Source organism: Prionailurus viverrinus, chromosome F1 (assembly GCF_022837055.1).
Source record: "Prionailurus viverrinus isolate Anna chromosome F1, UM_Priviv_1.0, whole genome shotgun sequence".
Taxonomy (NCBI): Eukaryota; Metazoa; Chordata; class Mammalia; order Carnivora; family Felidae; genus Prionailurus; species Prionailurus viverrinus.
The window spans coordinates 51,799,227-51,820,753 of record NC_062577.1 but is presented as its reverse complement, the minus strand read 5'-3'; the positions used below and the strand labels follow the sequence as shown (position 1 = coordinate 51,820,753).

General features: G+C 38.5%; 1 protein-coding gene across 1 annotated transcript in view; it reads left to right on the top strand.

Annotated features, from left to right (window-relative positions):
• The window catches only part of ESRRG (estrogen related receptor gamma), a 224,600-nt gene that overhangs the window by 195,111 nt on the left and 7,962 nt on the right, over positions 1 to 21,527 (top strand). Inside the window, exon 6 of the mRNA XM_047840792.1 lies at positions 15,076 to 15,345. Coding sequence (XP_047696748.1) covers positions 15,076 to 15,345 — 270 coding nt within the window. The remainder of the gene's footprint in view (positions 1 to 15,075; positions 15,346 to 21,527) is intronic.

Sequence of the window (21,527 nt, the reverse complement as noted above, 5' to 3'; positions counted from 1 at the left end):
GCCTGATAGATCTGTCTGTAGTTCATCAAAGGGGAGCAGAGTGCCTAAAAGCCATCGGGTCCAGCTGAGGATGAAATACGAGCCATCAGCCTTGGTAATGGCTGTAAAATTTCATAATTACACGGCCTTTATTACATTGCATAATGATCCTGAAGCAGTATGGAACAATTAATTAAGATTTTCAACCGTGGCTCTTTCAGAAATTAAAAGGTGCTAGTAGCTGAGAAATGGGGATCTGTCTTGTCCTAAAAGCATTAGGGATGCTTAAGAAATAACTTGCCTAGGCACTTTTGGTTTTTTTGTTGCTGTTGTTGTTGTTGTTGTTATGAAGAGGAACATCTTCTAGTTAGAGAACAAGCATTGGTATACCATGGCTATTCTCAAGTTTTTATTCCAACTTCAAAACTGATACTTTAAAAGGCATGGGAGTGAGCCTGCTAAGGGTCTATATAACTCCCCAACTTCCCTTTTCTCTTCTTTGAAAAATTCTATTCAGCCTCCTGCTGTAGCCATTTATCACGTTTATGGTTGTTCGTCTCTACACATTAAATAAATGCAGGCTCTGAGATAGGGGGTCAGTTAACTGCCTACTACAGTATACTGACCAAGGAGTTTCTCTCATACACTCTCTCATATCTCGAGGCATTAAAATTCTTTCAAGATCTCTACGGTTTTGACAGTCATCCCCAAAGGAAGACTTTACTGTTTTCATTTATTATCCTGTGAATCCAGCATGTCACATCTAATATATACCTTTTATTTTTTGTTTCCATAATCTCATCTTCCCACCCCATGAAGAGTAATTAAATTTTGTAAGGGCCTGTAAGAGCTGGTAGGAGTTTGCTATTTCTAAATAATAACAGAAGCCAAAGAAAAATATATGGTCTACATACACGTGTGTCTGCATTTGCGCATGCAAATTATGACCCATTCTTGACTCTGTTTTCCATGTCAGGGAAATTATGATTGAGATGGTTGCATACTATAAAATACTAATGACAAGATGGTGAAACAAGCCAGCATTTTTATTATGATGACTCCAAGCCATATCCCAGGCTTTCGTGCATGTATCTGAGAGGAAGTAGATATGTTTCAAGGAAACATTATCAATGGTACAACGGCGATGAGAAGAAAATTAAAAAAAGAAACCCCTAACATCATTGCGGTTTACACAGAACTCCTGCATATTTGTTTACGTCAAGTATTATTGTTTTTAAATTGACAATCATCATATAACGTTTTACGGATCTAAATATTTCATGGGAGACTAAAACTTCCCTTGGGCATCCCCAACAATAAACTTTCAGCAGAAAATTTGGACGGGATTATGTGCTTCAAGGAGGAGCTACTGCTCAGAGTAAATTCTCTTGTTGAGGCATTTAGTCCCTTAATAGGAATTTTCTGATCTGCTGTCATTCTGGTTCACACACCGAGTGTCACTGCCTCTAAAACACTTGTCATTCTTTAATGGAAACAAAATAGTCATTGCAGCCAGAGCCACAATGTCATTCCACTACCCCTTGCTGCGTCGGCAATAGTGAAAATGACAGAGCGGCTCTCAGTAGGGGTAATTAAAATGTAAATATTGATATTTTATTATTTGAAATTACTTTCCAGTGCGGCATTTAATATCTCTCCATCTGTGCGGCTCTGTTTAGCGGTCACTTTAGTGCAGCTCTGGGATAGCGAGCAGCGGCTTGATTCCCGTTATGTCAAAATGCTTGTTGCTGCTTAATTTTGATATCTAATTAAGTGGAAAAGTACAGTCCACACTGTAATCCATGGCATCTTAACCAGCTGCTTGGGTATATTTAGAATTAATCTCCACTATGGAATCATCCTAATGTATGCAATTAAGAGTCTGCCGATGGCTAATTAGGTGTATTAGAATCAGGCAGCTTTTTTTTTTTTCCTCCTTTTTTCCCCCTTTCATTTTGGACTGTTGCAAACGTAAGAGTCTCTCCCTGCAGAGGTGGTCTTAATGCGACTCAAATTGAGTTAGGAAAACAGTGCAACTTCCGAATAAGTTCATCCATGGACAGCAGTATTTGCATTGTCCTATGCTTATTTGCGTGAGGCAACCTAATGTAGGAATGTCCAGGATTTCCTGGATCTATTTGCAGGATCTCAGTGACATGAAAGGGACTGGTCACAGCATAGAGGAGAGGTGGGACACAAAGATAAATATACTTTCCAACAGATCAAAGCAGGGAGACTCCCGGGCAGCACTCTGCAAGCCCTTGTTCATTTAGGGAGGAGAGGAATTATAGCGTGAGAGCTTTGCACCGCAGCTACATTTCCCTCCTCCATTCTACTTTTGAATGGAGCACTGTCTCCGAAAGAGTTATGATAAGAGGCACGGTTTGGTTTGTATATTATGTATCCGTGGTAAATACGGCAGGCAGCCTTTTACTACTGATAACGACTCTGCATTCATGTGGTTGGGGAAGTCCAAGAGCTGTGTTGTTCCCTGTTTTTGTTTTAACTTGGCCAGTGATCCAAATTGGGGGCAGTGAAGAGAGGAAGAAGGGAAGGCAGCGAGGAATCGAAGGGGTTGCCTCTATTGTCAATGAGAAGATAACTGGTAGCCTCCCCAGTGGAACGTATGCCAAGCCGTAATGACTTAGCTCTGCTTGAGCCAGCAAACACCAGCCGTGAACTTGGGAGTAAATATTCGTAAACAGATCTTCATTAGCCACAGAGAAAAATAGTGTGGGAGCCTGACTTTAAACCGAACTCTTGGGGCTAGAAATTCAGAGAAGCTGTTTTCTCATGCTGTCCAGAGCACAAATTATGCTCGGGTCTTTTAAGCATAGATAGTGAGGATTTCTAATATTATTTGAATGTGGAGTTTCAGGGTCAGCATGCTATAATTTCGTATCTGTGACATGCATCTCATGGATAACATATTTCTCCTGTGTTCTTTCATGAATACATATGACACTTTGTTTTTAATGGCCTGTGTTGTAAATCCTTTAACTTGTGTTTATGCAGAAGAACCTCCTGATTTTTTTTCCTGCCTCTCTTCCTTCTGGGGTGTATGTTGGAGACCCCCTGAGTTATAGTGTCTTTCTATTTTGAGAAAAGCAAGAAAAGCTCACGTGAAGGACTTTTTTTTCTGCTTTTCCTGTAACTAGTAAAAGTGAGAGAAAGGGAGATATTAATGTTAACTCCACAAATACCATTTTTTTAAATAATTAGTGCTCTCATTAAAATTTGTGTTTCTGTATCAAGGGGCCAATTAGGAAAATCTGAGAAGATTTGAAGGTATGTCATTTAAAATTAATATAGAAATTGTAAGTGATTTTCTCCTAGAGCTCTCATACAGAATCAGCTCTTGGTCATTTCACTGAAAGCACACAAGATGATCACAACTTTTTTTTTTTTTTTTTTGTAATTGGTGGCTGCCATAACATTTTCAAATTTTAGGTGAGCTCATGAAATCACCCAGGTCTTCATGCTGCAAACATTATTCTGTGTCTTAACATGTATGTAGTCGTGGCTTTCAAAAATGGGAAAATAATAAAAAGAAAAGATAACCTGAGCTTTCAAGTCTGCAACTCTGCCTTCATTAATGCGAGCGGATGGACTGGGAAAAACTCTCACCTTTTGTAGACGGGCAGCATTTAATCCAAAATCAGACTGGAGTGGAGCAAGCACTTCTCTCTTTCTCCTAATTTTCTCTTTTGTGCTCACTTAAGAAAAAAAAAAAGAAAAAAAATATATATACACACATATAGATATAGATTCTTTAATTTTTCAATATCAGAATAGTATTTTGGGTCACATATAACAGAAATAAAGCAGCCATGGCTAAATTGCTATTCATAGATTTCTTTTAATGGTTGAATGTTCCCAAGAGAAGCAGTTCCTCATAAATAAATAAATAAATAAATAAATAAATAAATAAATAAATAGCTTTTAAAAGAAACATTCACAAAAATTCATTTTTAATTTAAAATACAGTTTAGGTCAAACACAGTACAAAATCAAATATTAGAAATTATGAAGGAAAGTAAACCATGCCAAGAATTTGTGGTTTAAAAAAAAGTTAGCCAGAAGTTACAGTTTATGGTCGTTTTCCAGCTGTTCTAAAGAGTATTAGAGGCACATTCATCTCTTGCCGAAGTCTGGCAAATGACGTGCTTTATTAATAACTTATTGGTCAGTTTATTAAAATGTTGGATGGTGAAGAAACATGTTATCTGGTCCTAAAATTTATGTTATCAAAATTCATCTTCTTGTGTTTCTCCCTGTATTTGTATTTTAATTGAAACCTATCCTCTTCAGGGACACCTGGGTGGCTCAGTTGGTTGAGCGTCCGACTTTGGCTTGGGTCGTGATCTCACGGTTCGTGGGTTCGAGCCCTGTGTCAGGCTCTGTGCTGACATCTCAGAGCCTGGAGCCTGCTTTGGATACTGTGTCTCCCTCTCTCTCTGCTCTTCCTCCACTCACGCTCTTTCTCTCTCTCAAAAATAAATAAACATAAAAAGATTTTTAAAAAAGAAAAGAAAATCTATCATCCCCAACAAAGAGAATCTGTTTGACCGTAAGTCAAAATTCTCAGCTTAAGTATGTACAAAAAATGGGGGGGGGGGGGGGAAGGAAATGTTCATATAAAAATCATGAGAACTTCCTACCTGACTGATTAAAAATACTTTCGGCCCCCTGCTTGATTTCCTTAAGGTCCACCCTGACTTCTTAGAGAGAGACTTAAATGGAGCCTGCTTTACTTGCCTGGAATATTTGCATAGGACTGCGCCCAGCTATGCGTGTTCCTAAGGCAGGTGGAAATGGTTCTTTTTCAAACTTATTACATAGGAGTGGATATGCAAACCAGTTTGATAAACCTGAAACATGTCTAAATGGCATTTAAATTACATTAACACCTACTTGTACAGACACAGTTGAAAGGTCATGACCGACAAGTACCATCTTCACTGTAAATGTCTCATTTGCTGCTTTAAAACGGGAAGGCACCTTACTCCCTTGGTGCTGCTCAGTGGCTGTCGTGTTGCAAGTATTTCTGACAAGTGAGTGTTTATTTAGTGAGAATCCATTGTTCTAAAATGGACTGAGAGGGAGATTTCATATGAATGCATTTTTATTGCATTGTCTTCTCTTGGCTGTTCTTGATTCAGGGAACGGAAACCCGTAAAAAGGAAGCCCAAGATTTCTCAATCTCTCGGCCATTTTTTTTAAAGTGTGGAAAGTGCCTGTATTCGGGTTTTATAAAAACTGGTTTTGAAATCTCTGAAGAATTTGTTTAAAAAGTAGGTATACAGATTTTTTATTCCTGCAAGCAGAAAGAAGCACTGAGCTTTTGTTTTCATTCCTGACTAACTAGGCTAGGATTTCAGAGGTTTAGTATTCTAGCTACAGAAGATAAATTTACACATTGTTAAGATCGTTATACAAAGAAGATAAAGTAGAGAAATTAGGATTAAGTAGAGAAATACTTGTAAATAACAAAAGTTATTGTGACATTATCATGGAGTCTGTTGTGAATGGCTATTTATAAATATAAGAGAAAGCAGTTAGGCCTTATGATCAAAAAGTCAACTTTAATTATAAATTAAAAAGGAGGGGTGCCTGGATGGCTCAGTCAGTTAAGCGTCCTACTTTGGCTCAGGTCATGATCTCACTGCTTGTGGGTTCGAGCTCCGCGTTGGGCTCTGTGCTGACAGCTCAGAGCCTGGAACCTGCTTCGGATCCCGTGTCTCCCCCTCTCTCTGCCCCTCCCCACTCACACTCTGTCTCACTCTCTCTCAAAAGTAGATAAACATTACAAAAATTAAAATAAAAAGAAACTAGCTGAGGTTTAGAACAAGACCTTATCAGAGTTTAAATGGCTCCAAAGAAAATCCTATACACTCTTGGCACTTATAAGCAAAGAGCTTTACATATATTCAGTGCCTTAATAAACCCTTCTTGAAGTATGAAAAACAATTAGGCTACATTTTGTTGCATATTCAGATTTTCTTTCTGGGGGAGGGGACTGATATCTGAAATGCTATCTTCACTTCTAGTGTCCCATTCTTTGTGAAAGCCATTCAGTGAGTTGTGATTCATTAGTTGATTTGGCACAAATTTATTGAGCACCTGCTACGTGGCTGGTGCTGTTGCAGGTGCCAGGATTACAGCAAGGAACAAGGAAGAGGAGGGCTCCACTATTAAGAACTCCGAAAACATGGCAGCCCACTGGGAAAGATCTGTCTGTCAGGTGGCACATCATCACATTCACTCCTTTACTTGTTTAGGGCTTTAACCTGGAGCTCCACTTTCATATTTTACAGCTGGAAACTATGCCCGTGGATGCTACATAGGAACGATATAATTATAATGGCAGTAGGAATGGAAAAGAATGAATGTATCCACTTGATTTCAGAAATATGAAAAGGAAGGCTTGGTGATAGAACATTGAAAGGCTGGGAGTGAGGCAGCAGGCAGATGGTGGTGCTGTTAATCTCGGAAGTAGGAGAGCTACAGGGTGGGGAAAATGAGCTCACTTTTCACCCTGCTACGCCATCTACAGAGGAGTTACCAGAAGAGGAGTTTTCAGGAAATGTGGCAGGAAAGGGATAGAAGGGCCAAACAGTGAAAGAAATTCCATTTTGTGCCGGTGGGTTTCAGTTTTTTGTCCACTGGAGAGGTTGAAGCCAAGAAAGCATCACGGCCAATGGATGGCGTGCTTAGAGTTCATATTTAAAAATAGTGCTTGAATAGCCACGGGTAAGATGGAAGAAGGAAATACCAGATAAGAATTCTGGTATCCCTTTATTCCAAAAGAGATGATGGAGATCTGAACCAAAACTGTGGGGAGTAAGGGAGGAGAGAAATTGATGACACATTGAGGAGGGTGTGTACAACCAACACCAATCTTTCCTCCTTTACATATCCGTACACTTTGATCATTTCTTATGGTACCTACCTACTTTTCGTCATTGTATTCTAATTTACTTTTGCTGGACTGTAACATCTTACAGGGTACGCACTATATTGTACTCATCTTGTATATCCTAATGGGTCGAAGCATAGTGCTTCACTTATCATAGATGCATTAAATGTCAATTGGCTTTACTTTTGTTACACAACTGCAGCAAAATTCATTGGAAACTGAATAATGTACGTCTGGACCAAACCTTTAGGGACATTTGTTTCTACTTCCCTACTTTACCAATGAAAAGGCAGGAACCAGAGAAGTTGACTCATTCCCCAGAGTCACACAGTCACTTGGTGGGACAGGTGGCACCCAGTGCTAGGTTGATTTACTCTCGGTCCAATGATCTTGATCTGAGGTGCTCACCATTACCCACACACCCTTGTGCTTCATGTCAGTCGTTCTCGCTGCATACTCCGAATCACTCGGCATTGGAACTGGAAGCTTCTTCAAAGATGTCTGGTCCCTATTTCGCATATGTCCATATTTCACAGATGAGAAGTCAACTATGGGTCTGTGTGAGTTTGCTGGGGCTGCTATAACAAAGTGCTACAAATGAGATGGCTTCCAACAGAAATTTATTGTCACTCAATTCTGAAGACTAGAAGTCTGAGATCAAAGTGTTGGGAGGGTTGGTTCCTTCTGAGAGTGGTAAGGGAGAATCTGTTCCATGCCTTTCTCTTGGCTTCTGGTGGCCAAGCATCTGTTGGCTTGTAAATGGCATTCTCTCTGTGTACTTGCACATCATTTTCCTTCTGTTTGTGTATGTCCCTCCCTAAATTTCCCCCTTTTTAATGAAACTACAGTCAGATTAGGACCCACCCTCATGACCTCATTTTAACTTGACTATCTACAAAGACCCTATCTTTGTAGGTCACATTCACAGGTACTGAGAGAATTATAACCTCTTTTTTGGAGGGATACAAATCAACCTACAACAGGGATCAAGTTAGCACTATTGGTTGGAGTGTGGGTAGAAGTAGAACCTAGATCTCCAGACCTCAATGTCACTGCTCCCCGCTCTAGCCTCTTTCATCATATATCCCTCAATGGCAGTCAACCTTTAGCTTTTGAATGTTTGACATTACTTATTTCCTACAAATTCATTAAAAGTCTTTGGAAATGTCTGTCAGCCTACAAATCCTCAAAGTTCAGATAGAGGCAGTATGCATTTATTTTGAAGGCTTGATTTTTAAATCAAGTATTAGACCAAATTTGATGAAGACTTGGGAATTTCCTGAAGACAGTTCCCGCACATCTGATGCCCAGGCTGGGTTGATATTCCTTGGACTATTGGTCAGGTCCCCGTTAGCACTCTGTGGTATTTCCTGACCAGCCCCAACAGTGATTGGGTAGAGCCAGTCAGATTCAGGCACTGGATCTTTTTCTTTCAAACCAGAAATGTGGCTTCAAAATGAGCTTTTTCCTACTCCACATCCATCTACTCCCAAAGTAAGACTGAAAACTAAGGTTTTGTTTTTTTTTTTTTAGAGTCCTACATTATATGGCACTGCCTTCCTTTTTTCTCAATGGTCAAACAAAATGTAGTCACATCAAAAAGGAAACTCTCCAGGCAGAGCTGTCTTGTTTTCAACTAGCACAAAATAAAGGTTGTGGGAAAAGAAAGCCATTAGGTATCCCTCCTTTAAAGCAGCTCAGCCTATACCTTTCTCTGTGCCTTCTGACAATTTTTCTTTCTTCTTGGCTTAGATGAAAGGATGGGAGAAGTAAAGTTGAGGTCAAGTAAAAGGGAGTTTGGGGAAAGCTAAAGGAACATTTGTAATCATTCAGCAGTGGTAGGTAAGTGGAATTTCCAAAGAGGAACTGTGCACTTCATCTAGATAGTCTCCGTATTCCTATTTTACATCATCTGCCCCAAATCTAGTTCTTTTTTTTTTTTCCTCTCAAAGCAGGTTGGCAGCTGTCACCCTCCCACACTCACAGAAACAAACAAACAAACAAAAAAAAACTCTTGTTACCATTTTCAGGCTTTTCTGAGTAGCCCCTTGGGAATATCTTTCTTTCGCTGCTATTATAATTTTAATTTTTTTTAGCAAGCTGGATTTGGAAACAAGAAGCAATTACTAAAGAAGGCATTTCACCAGGGCCATGGGGGCATGGTTTTAATTTCTGTGCCCATGAGTGGGCTAATTGAAAATTCATTTGGCTGTTTGCATAATCAGCATGAGTGGTCAGTGGCCAGTTGCACCTGGAAACTCAGTTAACAGTGATAATTCCATCTTGGACCAGTAGATAGTGCCTTTATGATTCTATTCTACCCTCCTTTAATTTATCATCACCACCCAGACCATTTACTAAGTTTTATGGATGCTGGTCAAGTTTGCCACGTAGAATTTTTGAATCTGAATTCTGTCTTGCAAGATTTCCACATTTTTCCTATGAAACCACTATTTTGAAATAATGATTTCATAAAATCTCTGTGAATCATACTTGAAGTATAAAAACAGAACTGAAGAAACAGAAAGAACTAAAAGAAACAGATATATTATGGAATCAACAAATGTTGAAAGCTGATCAAATCACAAGAAGGGGAGCTGTCCCATTTTTGTTAGTTACTGTTGTATTTTACCCAAACTAATTGAGATTGAGCCTGAATTAATGAAATCTGGTTTATGGTCCAACTAAAAGAATAAAGATTCAAAGGATAATATTGGAGGTATTGTATCTAATGCTTAGGTACTAATATAATAGATAATAATTACCATCTATTACAAAGAAAAAATTTTAAATAAAATGCTTCTGATAGCACCAGGTAAAGATTCCAGCTTTCACTTTAGCACATGACCATCTGTAGTTGGCTTAACTCTAGCTGCTACTGAGTGCCAGCCTATAAAGTCCATTTCTGTAAAAATCAAAATAGAAAAAATATCTTTATATATTTATATATATTAATTTTATATGTTATATATACATATATATACACCCTGCATATATATATATGTATATGTTACATATATATATGTGTGTGTGTGTACATATGTGTGTGTATATATATGTATATGTGTGTGTGTATATATGTGTGTATATATATATGTATATATATATATATACACACACACACACACACACACATATATATATACATACACCCTGCAACCCCAGAGCTGTGTGTTTTGTGAATTATACAGCAAATGGTATGTCTGCTCATATGTGAAGTAGCAACTGGCTTAAACATAAAGTTTAGCTCTAACAAGGTCTCCTGGTAGGCAAGACCAGATCTTAGTGCCATTGTGATTCTTGTCTCCCCTAGTTCCTGTAAACAGTAGGTTCATTTGTATGAGAGAGAAAGAATCTAGCTTATGACACACTGCTCGCTCACCTTCTCTCCATGAATTTCGTTTGCGATCTCCGTGAGTCATTATGGCATCATTACAATTCTAGCATGATATGCTATTCGTTGAAAGATGTCAATGTTTTGCGGAACAGAGACACTACAGTTCAAAAACTGTGAGCGGGCAAATCAATGCCATGATTAACTGATATTAACGGACACCCTGAAGATTTAAAATGCTTGCTCTCTGTTTCAAGGAAGCAGCCGAGAAGAAAATGCCTAGCAGGGGTTAAAACCAGATGCCTGCACTGCAGCCTATTTCTGTCAACACTCCGTTCAGGAAATAAACATTTATGCTTTCTGAAATGAAAGTGTATTTTTGAAGACTAGCCGTCAGATATTTTTTGCCCTTCACACTTTCAAATGCTTAGCCTTTTCTGAAAGTTGACTGCAAAGTGCATCAGTTTGCCAGGGTAAAAAAAAAAAAAGTGCTTGACAAGTGCCCATGGCACCACTGCCATCCTCCGAAGTTTCTAGTAGAAGAAAGCAAGAGGGCTGGCACAGAACATACTTTCTTCAAGCCTATTACTTCAGGGGTACCTGCCTCTTGAGAAGCTTTTCAATCCTTCCAAGTGATGTTATTCCCAACTGTCATCTGGTTTATTTGGAGCACACTGTATTGCAGATAAACATGCTATTTAACTGCGGGTCAAGGTAGAGAGTCATTCTGCTAGCAAAATGCCTGAGATACATTAAATGGCACTGACTCCGGGACAGAGATGAAGAGAGATCCCAGTTGTCAGCGATAGGCATGGAATGGGCCGGAGCCGGGGAGGAAAAAAAAAAATGCACCATGGTATCAGTGTGTTTTAAAAAGCTGTAATATGGCTGAACATTTAAAACTATAAGCTGTCACACACCAAAGATTAAGATCCCAGGACGCACAAAACACGAGGTTCACACAACACGACTGCAAAGCATATTTTATTTCACTTGGGAGAGAGGTTTCTCTCCAAAGGTATCTGAATCCTATAGGTGATGAGAACCTCTAATTTGTAGCCCAGTAGCCATAAAACACCACTAAATGCCGGGTGAAGGTGCACACAAGTAATTATCATTGGGACACAAGCGTGTGTGTGCCAAGAGAGCAGTAAGAGTGTGTTTTTAAAAAATTCCTTAAACTCAGTTTAGTTAGATCTTGGACATTTAGGTTTTGATACTTTGCTCAGGTCCACTGGTAAAAATGTTATCCAGATATGCTTATATATGTAATGTGTCTTAAGCTAGCACTCCTAAGAGGCAGTAGAAGAACTTTGTGGAATTAAAAGCTAATGTCTGTGATGTATGCAGCCTCCTTAGTGAGCAGGTGAGCACGATAATCTCATAACAAGGCCATTTCACTGCCACGCAGGCATCTGGGCAGAAGCGACCTTTGCAACAGCTTCCAGATTGCAGAAGTGTGGTAGGAAAGGGTTAAAAGTGTTGCGATTCAGTTATTTCTAGAGCAAGAAGGGATAAAAGTCCGGACTTTTATTTATCCTCTATAAAGCATGGATTGTCCTTTTTCCTACCGTTTTGCAAAATTACACCTCCTTTAATCAGCTGAAATAGATTTGAGGATATCAGGCAAGCAAACTTGTCAAACCTATATTCATCATCACCTCCTCCCTCACCAAAAAATAAATAAATAAATAAAAATGAGAGAGATCATCTTTTTCTTTACCCTTTTTCTTCTTTTTATTTCATCAAGCAGTGAAAGAAAAAAGTTAAGTTTACAGGAAAGATACACGCACACGTACACACACAGAGCCATCGGCAGAGAGCAAACAAATTGCAGGGTCCACTTTAAAAAATGAAATTTTATTGTTTTTTGCTTAATTAAACCCCAAAGAAATGTGTGAAACGTTGTTATGGCTGAAAATTGTTAATTTGTAAATCACAGGGACAAAAGGGCCCCTGTGCAACTTTAAAGTTTCCGTGCACGTAAATGTCGATAGCGTGCCTTCTCCATCATCAGCACTAAATTCACATTGATGCCTCTTTTCTTCTCCGTATTGATCCTTCCATGAGAACGTAGATTTGTATCTGTTAATTAATGCGTCCTGAAACAGCGTTTGTATTAATCAGGCAGATAAGAAAAATTGGATGCCTGCATCCTCCTGACAACCGTAAAAGTGCTGGCCCTGATAAAATCGTGGATGGACCTCAATAAAAAAGTTCCTCCTTCCACTCAATAAACTAATCATCCTGCTTTTAATTATTCGGCAGAAAGATGTGTGGAGATTGGAGAATGTGTAAATCTATTTACTAACAGCAGTGTCGGGAGGGAGAATAGGGCTGTCACAGGAAGGTGCTGCGGGCTACGCGCTCTGTCCGTCTGCCGCTGCAGAAAAACTGCTGCTTGAGAGCCTGAAAAGGAACAAGAAAACTAAGGCAAAGGGAGAACAGCCATCCCTTTTGGCTCGTAACTTTCCGGATGAGCATTTATTTCTTCGTCTATTTCATGTACAAAAGAAATCGTACTATTCCCTTTTCTTGAGCGAGATATTTGGATTTGCATTGCATGTTTTTTTTCCTGGAAGGGGGAACAGAAAAAAGAGCACTAGTGTTTGTTTGTTGTCAGTGTAACATTCTTAAGATCAGAAGCAAATGGAGCCTAACCTACTCAGGCGAGGCCATTATTTTCCTCTTCTGACTGTTTGAAATGTTACCGATTGTTGTATCTTTATAGGAATTTATTTTTAATAAATGTGTTAATTATGCTGACCAAAACAAAAGGCACGGAAAAATAAAAAAAGATTGACACAGCCAGCTCAAAAGAAGCTCTGTCACGTAATGTGTAAACAGCTTGATAAACAATGAAAGAAATGCTTTTTACACACGTCTGAAGACCATCCTTGACAAAAGCTGGACTAATCCTTCTTGATGATCTTATTAAATACTTCTAGTTAATGGTGCCAAATGGCAAACCACTGTTTTTCACCAACAGGCCAGGAAATCACTTTCTTTTCCTTATTGTGCAGTAGTTTCTTATATCACACGGGACATGAACAATTTGATACGAATAAAAAATGGAACAACAGTGATGAGCATAAGCAGGAGCCTAAGTAGACTGGGCGGCAGTGGGTATTTATGAGAAAAAAATAGATTTCATAAGTTGCATTATTACAATTTTCTCCTATAGAATTATTAGTGGCAAGATCTTAAATCATAGTCCTGTGTCCTCAAAAACCACAGAGGTGGTCGATCGCTCTTGGAATTCCTGGGTATAATTTTGGAAATGAAAGTGAAGATTTAAGAAATATTTCTTTTTTTAGGACTCTTGGAAAAAGTAGGTGGCTGATCATCAGGTATCACCAAGACTTCCTTTTATTTTTATTTATTTACTTATTTATTTTGAAAGGGACTTCGTTTAGAATCCAGATCTAGTCCCTCTGAGATCTAAATAGACATTTTAACTCCTAGCTAGGTTTAAAGGCACAACTTCTGCTTTCCCTATTGAACCACATTTTCTTTCAAAATTTGTTTGCATGTTTTCTTAAGCTCAGAAGGAACTTGAAGCATGTGTGTGTGTTGTGTGTGAATGCAGACCAGATTGTTACTGAAGAACTAAAGCAGTCATATAGGTAGTTCGATAGTTAAGAAAAAAGTAATATTTGATATGGCTGCATTTATTGAACCTATGTTATACATTAGTATTTTGCTGGGTTTTATATTGTATTTCCCAAAAATAAAAATTGAGGTGCAGGTGAATTGTCTTGCTCATGGCGAAAGACACAGTAGCTGAGTGGGTCCAATATTTAAATTCAGGATCTGACTCTGCCTATATGCTATCCATGGAACCCCATTGCTTCCACAGTTAACTTTTTAAATAACTGGATCCTAATAAGAATAAACTCTGCCTTTTTGATTTGGTGAGGAGGCCAGGCTGCTAAGTAGTCTCCTCTCTCTCTCTCTCTCTCTCTCTCTCTCTCTCTCTCCCTCTCTCTCTTTCTCTTCCTTTTTAAAGAATGTTTTCTTTTTTCTTTTTTCTTTCCTTTTTTAAGTTTATTTGTTTTGAAAGAAGAAGAGTGAGTGTGGTAGCAGGGGAGGGGCAGAGAGGGAGAGAGAGAATCCCAAGCAGGTTCCACACTGTCAGTGCAGATCCTGATGTGGGGCTCAAGCTCAACAACTGTGAGATTGTAACCTCAGCCAAAATCAATAGTCAGACGCTCACCTGAGACACCCAGGCTCCCCTTCGACTCTCTTTTATACCAATAATCACCATTTTAAGACGACTTCATGCTAAATATCCGTGGGTGCAGAATCTCAAATTAAGAAGTCTCTTTCAGGTATCAGAATACCCATTATTCACTGAACGTCTGACTATTAGAGAGAAATGTTTCCAAATTGCACTCTACAGTGTGAGTCTAAACGTTTGTTTTCCTTTATTTTGGGATTCTTTTTTTTTAACCTTTATGTTGTTTATCAGTAGTAGTTTTTAGAGATGAAGTAGATGAAAACCTGACTTCCTGTAAGACATTTATAAAAACTCCAGCCAGAAATTGAGTATATTTAAAGACTACGTATTATTTTCTCCTGAAATGAAAGAAACAAAACTGCTTTTATGTTCTAGTCTCCTCAACTGTGTCCATAAAACTTATAAAAAGCACCAACAAGTTGAACTGGCTTGTGACTTTTACTTCGCCATTTGCAAAATGATCAGGGAAAAATGTAAGAGCATCTAATCAAAGCTCAGCATAATTTTGAGCACCGATGCAGAAGCCGACTACCATATGAAACTAATGTTGCATTATGAAATTATGGCTTTAAAGTAACTTGATCTGCCCATCTTCCCATGCAGGCTTCTCCACGCTGTCCCTGGCGGACCAGATGAGCCTTCTGCAGAGTGCTTGGATGGAAATTTTGATCCTTGGTGTCGTATACCGATCTCTTTCATTTGAGGATGAACTTGTCTATGCAGATGATTATATAATGGATGAAGACCAGTCCAAATTAGCAGGCCTTCTTGACCTAAATAATGCTATCCTGCAGCTGGTAAAGAAATACAAGAGCATGAAGCTGGAGAAAGAAGAATTTGTCACCCTCAAAGCAATAGCTCTTGCTAATTCAGGTTGGCATATTGACATAGTCATTGTTACATTTTTTAATATTTCAGTTTTACCCTTCCCTCAACTTCTTCAGGGATTTGCTAAACCCAGTTGTAAATTCTGTATGAGACAGCAAAATTATAGTCATTACAGCTTTCTAGTGAAAAGTTAGATACAGGAGAAATCAACTTGAATTATTTTTAGTATATTTACTTACTAAAAGCGGTGAAACTTTTGGCACCTAATGCATTTCCTAACTGGTAGTGTAAATGGCCACTCTCAGGACAAAATTACCTCCATTGTCTTGTAGGCACAAGTGAAAATACCTATGAATTATGGATACACAGAAACCTTTTCTCCCCCTCAAAAATGCACATTTTGCAATTGGAAAAACATATTTGGTGTTGTTTTAGCTTTGGTTATCAAAGAATCCTCTGTTTTCTTGTATTCTGGAGTTCTCTAGAAACCCAATTCTGCTGGAGTATTTCTCTGAAAGGTACCACCTATGCAGTAAGGGTTAAGAATTATGGGAATAAATGGTCTTTACATTTGAACTGAAATGTACTAAAATAGCAACCTCTGATAAGTAAAAATCGTTGCTGCTTTGTTGTTTTTCCCTTTGTGCCTCTCCTAATGCTTTATTGTGGTCTTAAGTCTCTGTTAGCATTTGCATAAAGTTCAGGATAGATCCCTCCTTAATGACGTGCCGATCATTAGATACCTGCATGTCAATAACATGCTCTGATGCTATGTACCATTGACAGTCACACCGTGCCCCTCCATCTGCTTTTGTTTTGACCCTATCTTTGAACTTTATCTTGGTTGCTGGCCAGTAGTTTTCCCTTTAATTACAAGAAGGAAACTGTCAATAAAATCTGTTAAATGGGATGCAATGAGTGGCTTGAATGGGCGGACGGCTATTTGTTCAAATTCTGCAGCATTCAAGGTATTGACAGTTTGTTTTCTGGGGCCATATGTGACGATCAATCTCAGGCTGGGCTCAGCCGCGCTGAAAAATGAAAAACCAGATTGCTTTTGCTTACTTGTGGATGACGACTTTGTGATTTGGCGCGGTCCTAGTGAGATGAGACCTTCTGCCCAAATTGCCCCCATGAGAGCCGGGGACGCGTGACTGTTTTTAGAAATAATTTTTAATTGATTTTGTAATTAACAGTTCATCTACAATATTGATGCATGCATCCTTGGACTGATAGGAGGGAAATTGTTTTCAACAATGAAGTTGTACTTTCCTATTTGTCTTCATAATGGAGTTTAGCATTGCGTACTTTTAATCGCGAATGTAGCCCCTTGCTTACCACACCATTCACCTCTTTTTTTTTTCCTACTCCCCTGTGAAACTGTAAAATATGATTCTTTATGACAAGTGGCACTGTTGATGCAAACTCTCAGATACCCCCTGTCTGCCTCTCTAGAAGAGAGTCAAAGTGGGAGACAGGAGAGAAAATTTTCCAAGAACACGTTAGTTTGCATGGACTTCACATTATAACATCTCTCATAATTAGGCGAAAGATTTCACAGCAGTGCTTTGGGGAAGAATTTGTGTTTGGTAGTCATACAGTGATTCTAATTTAAAACATATACTTGGTTAATTATTTTTAAAATACAGCGGGCATGTTTTATATCTTTTATATTACCTACTGCTTTTTAAAATTGTTAACTAATGAACGCTAAAACTTTATCAAAATTGTTAAAATCTTATAATTTTACATGCTAGATATATACTTTCTGGCCTGAATTAATTAGGAGCAGCATTTCTGTCCGTTGTTTAGAAGTGTAATCATTAATGTTTTGATATGTAAATATTCGAATCTCACAGACTCTGCTGTTGGGAGGAGGAAGTGACCTACTTTAGAGCCATGACTGGTGATTATAAAGTCTTTAAAGAGCTCGTTAGTTTGCTTTTCTTGTTTAAAGCCAGACATAGTGAACAGGCCCTCTCTCTTTTTCTCTTGTACTGTTAGTGAGTAACACTCACGCCGAAAATTTGGCCTTGTCACAGAGTTTTTCTGCAAGTGATTGTAACTTATTTTTTAGCTTCTCAATACCAAGAAAATTAACTGAACCAGAGTCCATGAAAAGGAGTAAAGATTAAGTACTTTAAGGACTATGTTGATGTGTAAATTGTGCCACCTCTCTTGGGTTGTATGGATATGGCCCTTTCCTCATGCATGCATCCTACGCGCCCCACCATTTTAGCATGTGATAAACCACTCAGAATATCTTTTTTTTTAAATTGTTTTAATGTTTATTTATTTATTTTTTTGAGAGAGAGAGAGAGAGAGAGAGCACGCGCACGCGCACGAGCAGGGGAAGGGCAGAGAGAGAGGGAGACACAGAATCTGAAGCAGGCTCCAGACTCAGAGCTGTCAGCACAGAGCCTGACGCAGGGCTCTAACTCCTGAACCATGAGATCACGACCTGGGCCGAAGTCAGATACTTAACTGACTGAACCACCCAGGCGCCCCAGAAAAGAATTTTTTTTCTCACACTGTCAATATGATGCTACTTTATTCCATTTTTTGGCCAGTATTTGGTTGACAGCAAATAAGTTGTAGATTCAGTTTTGCTTAGATCCAGGCTAAAAACACATCAGTATGAAAAATGTTTTAATACCTTTCATAGACACCCTAAAAAGCTCATAGATTTTCTTTTAGTATTTAGAAATTTCAGATTAACATCAGTGAGCTTTGGTGCAACAACAACAAAAAAATTATGTTTTAGTGTTAGTTATTTAGATACTTAGCATCCCCTCTATGGCTATAGGTGTTAACAACCCTTGTCTCGTTAATCTAAATTTCAGCTTATTTTAAATATCTGTCTTTATTCAATAATTACAAATATTGCACTTACGCTTGGGAAACAGGGAATCGTCTTCTTGATCAAGGCTGTCATATATTTTTGTAGCTCTGTTTCTGGCATGTGTGAATTCAGGAATTCTTACAGCACCAAAAACATCATTAGAAGTACTTTCCCTATCTTGAGGTATATGGCCAAAAAATAAAACCCAATATATTATGAACTAATGTTGTAATTCTCACATTCAAAATTTGAAAACCCCAAATAATTGTTCCTATTATTTTTGAAGGTAAAAAACTCACAGTTTCTTAAACTCTAAAATTTCCTACTTTTGACTTTTTTTTTTTTTTTTTTTGAGACAGAGACAGAGCATGAATGGGGGAGGGGCAGAGAGAGAGGGAGACACAGAATCGGAAGCAGGCTCCAGGCTCTGAGCCATCAGCCCAGAGCCCAACGTGGGGCTCGAACTCACGGAGTGCGAGATTGTGACCTGACCTGAAGTCGGATGCTTAACCAACTGAGCCACCCAGGCGCCCCTAAAATTTCCTACTTTTGAATGCCCATGACCTCTTAGCTGATTACCGCATCCCTAATATACTTCTGTGCAATCAAATTTAAAAAGGAAAATCTGGGCCCCAATTTTAACATTGTTATTGCTAGGCCCCAGTTCTCTCATCCATACACCAAGAAGTTAGTCTGATCTCTAGAATCCTTTCCATTTGGGGAATGTTATGATTCTGTAATTAATATTATGTCTTCAGTGGAAAATTTAGTGAAACATTACCACACACATTTTGGGTAAGATTACACCATGTGATTCTATTCTCTCTGTTTGGTTCTATTGATTCTTATGTCTAAGAATTTGTTTGACCCTATTCTCACTGTCCCCAGGAAAATGTACTCATTTTTATGTAACAGACGACTAAAGCAGCTTAAGAGGAAGAATAAACTTTTAGTCTGGTCATTCTCTTTTGCTCAGATCACAAGTGACACCTTCATAGCTGCCCCTCATACCTCATGTCACCCGGCCCTGCCCCCAACCTGGAGCCCTGTGAGCCCAGCCCATTCGAGAATAAACAGAATCATGATGCCTGGGTAGCTGAGTCGGTAGAGTGTCCAAATCTTGATTTCAGCTCAGGTCACGATCCCAGGGTCATGGGATCAAGCTCCAGGTTGGGCTCTGTGCAGAGCATGGAGCCTGCTTAAGATTTTCTCTCTCTCTGTCCCTCTGCCCCTTCCCCCACTCCTCTCTCTCTCTCTCTCTCTCTCTCTCAAAAAAAAAAAGAAAAAAAGAACTGAAAAAAATAAAAGAATAAACAGAATCTACAGGCTTAATGCTGAGTTTTTATTTCCATACCATACTTCTAGAATAATAGCATCTGTTAATATAAAACAGTGAGTAATATTTTGGTCATCAGTTTCAAATCCTAAGTAATTATAACCACATCCAGATAGTATTTTGTCCATGAGAACAAATGTTTGATGTGTAGAATTGTGATATAATTTCAAGGGATAGAAAGTTTATGATGACTGTAGGAGACTGGAATGAGGGCCATACTTAATCACAATATTTGGACCCTCATAAATTTGACCAAGTGTTTCTCAGTCTTTTTCCATTATCACTGCCTTGGGGTAGCCTTTTTAGATATTTTTTTCTTAATAAGTCCCCAGTGAAATATTAACATTACAAATATGTTACGTATCTGTTTGTGTACTGTATATATATGCATTTTACCTTTTAAAAGGATTTTTTTCACCACTTCCAAATTCCAAATTTCGCTTCCTTTGAGAATGCATGCTTTAGTCACATAACTTTTCTTGTCTGTAAAATGAGGTAGGTGAATTAAATAATGTCTCATATCTCCTAACTGGCCTAAAATTTTTATGTCAGTTACTTTTAAGTGAGAGCAGTGAGTTTGGTCATATATTTTTGTGTGTGTGTGTAGGTGAAGAATTTATAATATAGAAATATTAACATCTTCATGAATCTGAACATTTAGTGTAAAAGTGAAAAAACCTCTCTAGTCCCTTTGTATCTCCTGGGCCCTTAGACATAATTTTATTCAAATTTTGACTACATTTGGTGATTTGACATTTTAGATATTGACCAAGAGATTATCCTTTTTATTTTTTATTTTTTATTTTTTATTTTATTTTTTTTTTTTTATAAATCCCAGAATTTTTTTTTTTCAACGTTTATTTATTTTTGGGACAGAGAGAGACAGAGCATGAATGGGGGAGGCGCAGAGAGAGAGGGAGACACAGAATCGGAAGCAGGCTCCAGGCTCTGAGCCATCAGCCCAGAGCCCGACGCGGGGCTCGAACTCACAGACCGCGAGATCATGACCTGGCTGAAGTCAGACGCTTAACCGACTGTGCCACCCAGGCGCCCCAGATTATCCTTTTTAAAGAATCTTTCAGTAGACTTTTTTTTTCTCTTTTACTGGGGAATCTCATTTGCTTTCCACAACATGCCTGTGAGGTAAACCTGTCCAATGTCATTTTACAGGTAACTGAAGCGAGCTGATAAAGACGTGTGGCCGCCATGAGACAGAGGGCTGGGCCCTCTGTCCCTTGCTATCAATAAGCTATTTCTAGTCCACAAATAAGTATATAGCATGTCTTTAAAAGGGTCAGTGCAGAAGATTAGCAATTGCAATTTCACATCCGCCAACCTAAATTAGTACTTTCAATGTAGTTTAGAATTTTGCACCCACTTTATCTTGCTGTCTTCTTGGAATTAGAAGAGTACAAAACCACCCTTGAAAGTGACAAAAAAAAGAATTGGAGACAAAATTTTTACTGCATTTATAGCATTTTATAAGAAGCTAGTAATGGTGGGTCTTTTGTGGCAGGTAGATATTTATTCTTAACTTTTACCCAGACCAAACTGTAATTAATACTCTCCTCAAAATCAAAATTACGATTTTACATCCCCTAGTCTACTTTTCTTTGACTTTTGTTCAGATCTGCCATCACTGTTTTATTTTAATTTTGATTTTTTCAATGTTGATTCATTTTTGAGAGAGAGAGAGAGTAAGTGTGCCACTCAAGTGGGGGAGGGACAGTGAGAGAGGGGCACAGAGGATCCGAAGCAGCTATGTACTGACAGCAGAGAGCATTGACAACGCAGGGCTCAAACTCATGAACCATGAGATCATGACCTGAGCCAAAGTCTGAGACTTAAGCAACTGAGCCACCCAGGCACCCCTAATTTTGCTTAAGATGATACATTTGATTTGAAGCGGGTGGTGGATTTATTCAGTGTAACCTTTCATATATATTAGAAGTTCATACGTATTATGATATTTCAAATTTTTATGTGAAAAGTAAAATTGGGTTTTTAAGTGTTTCTTATCATATTTAGTGATCACTATGCCCTGACGTG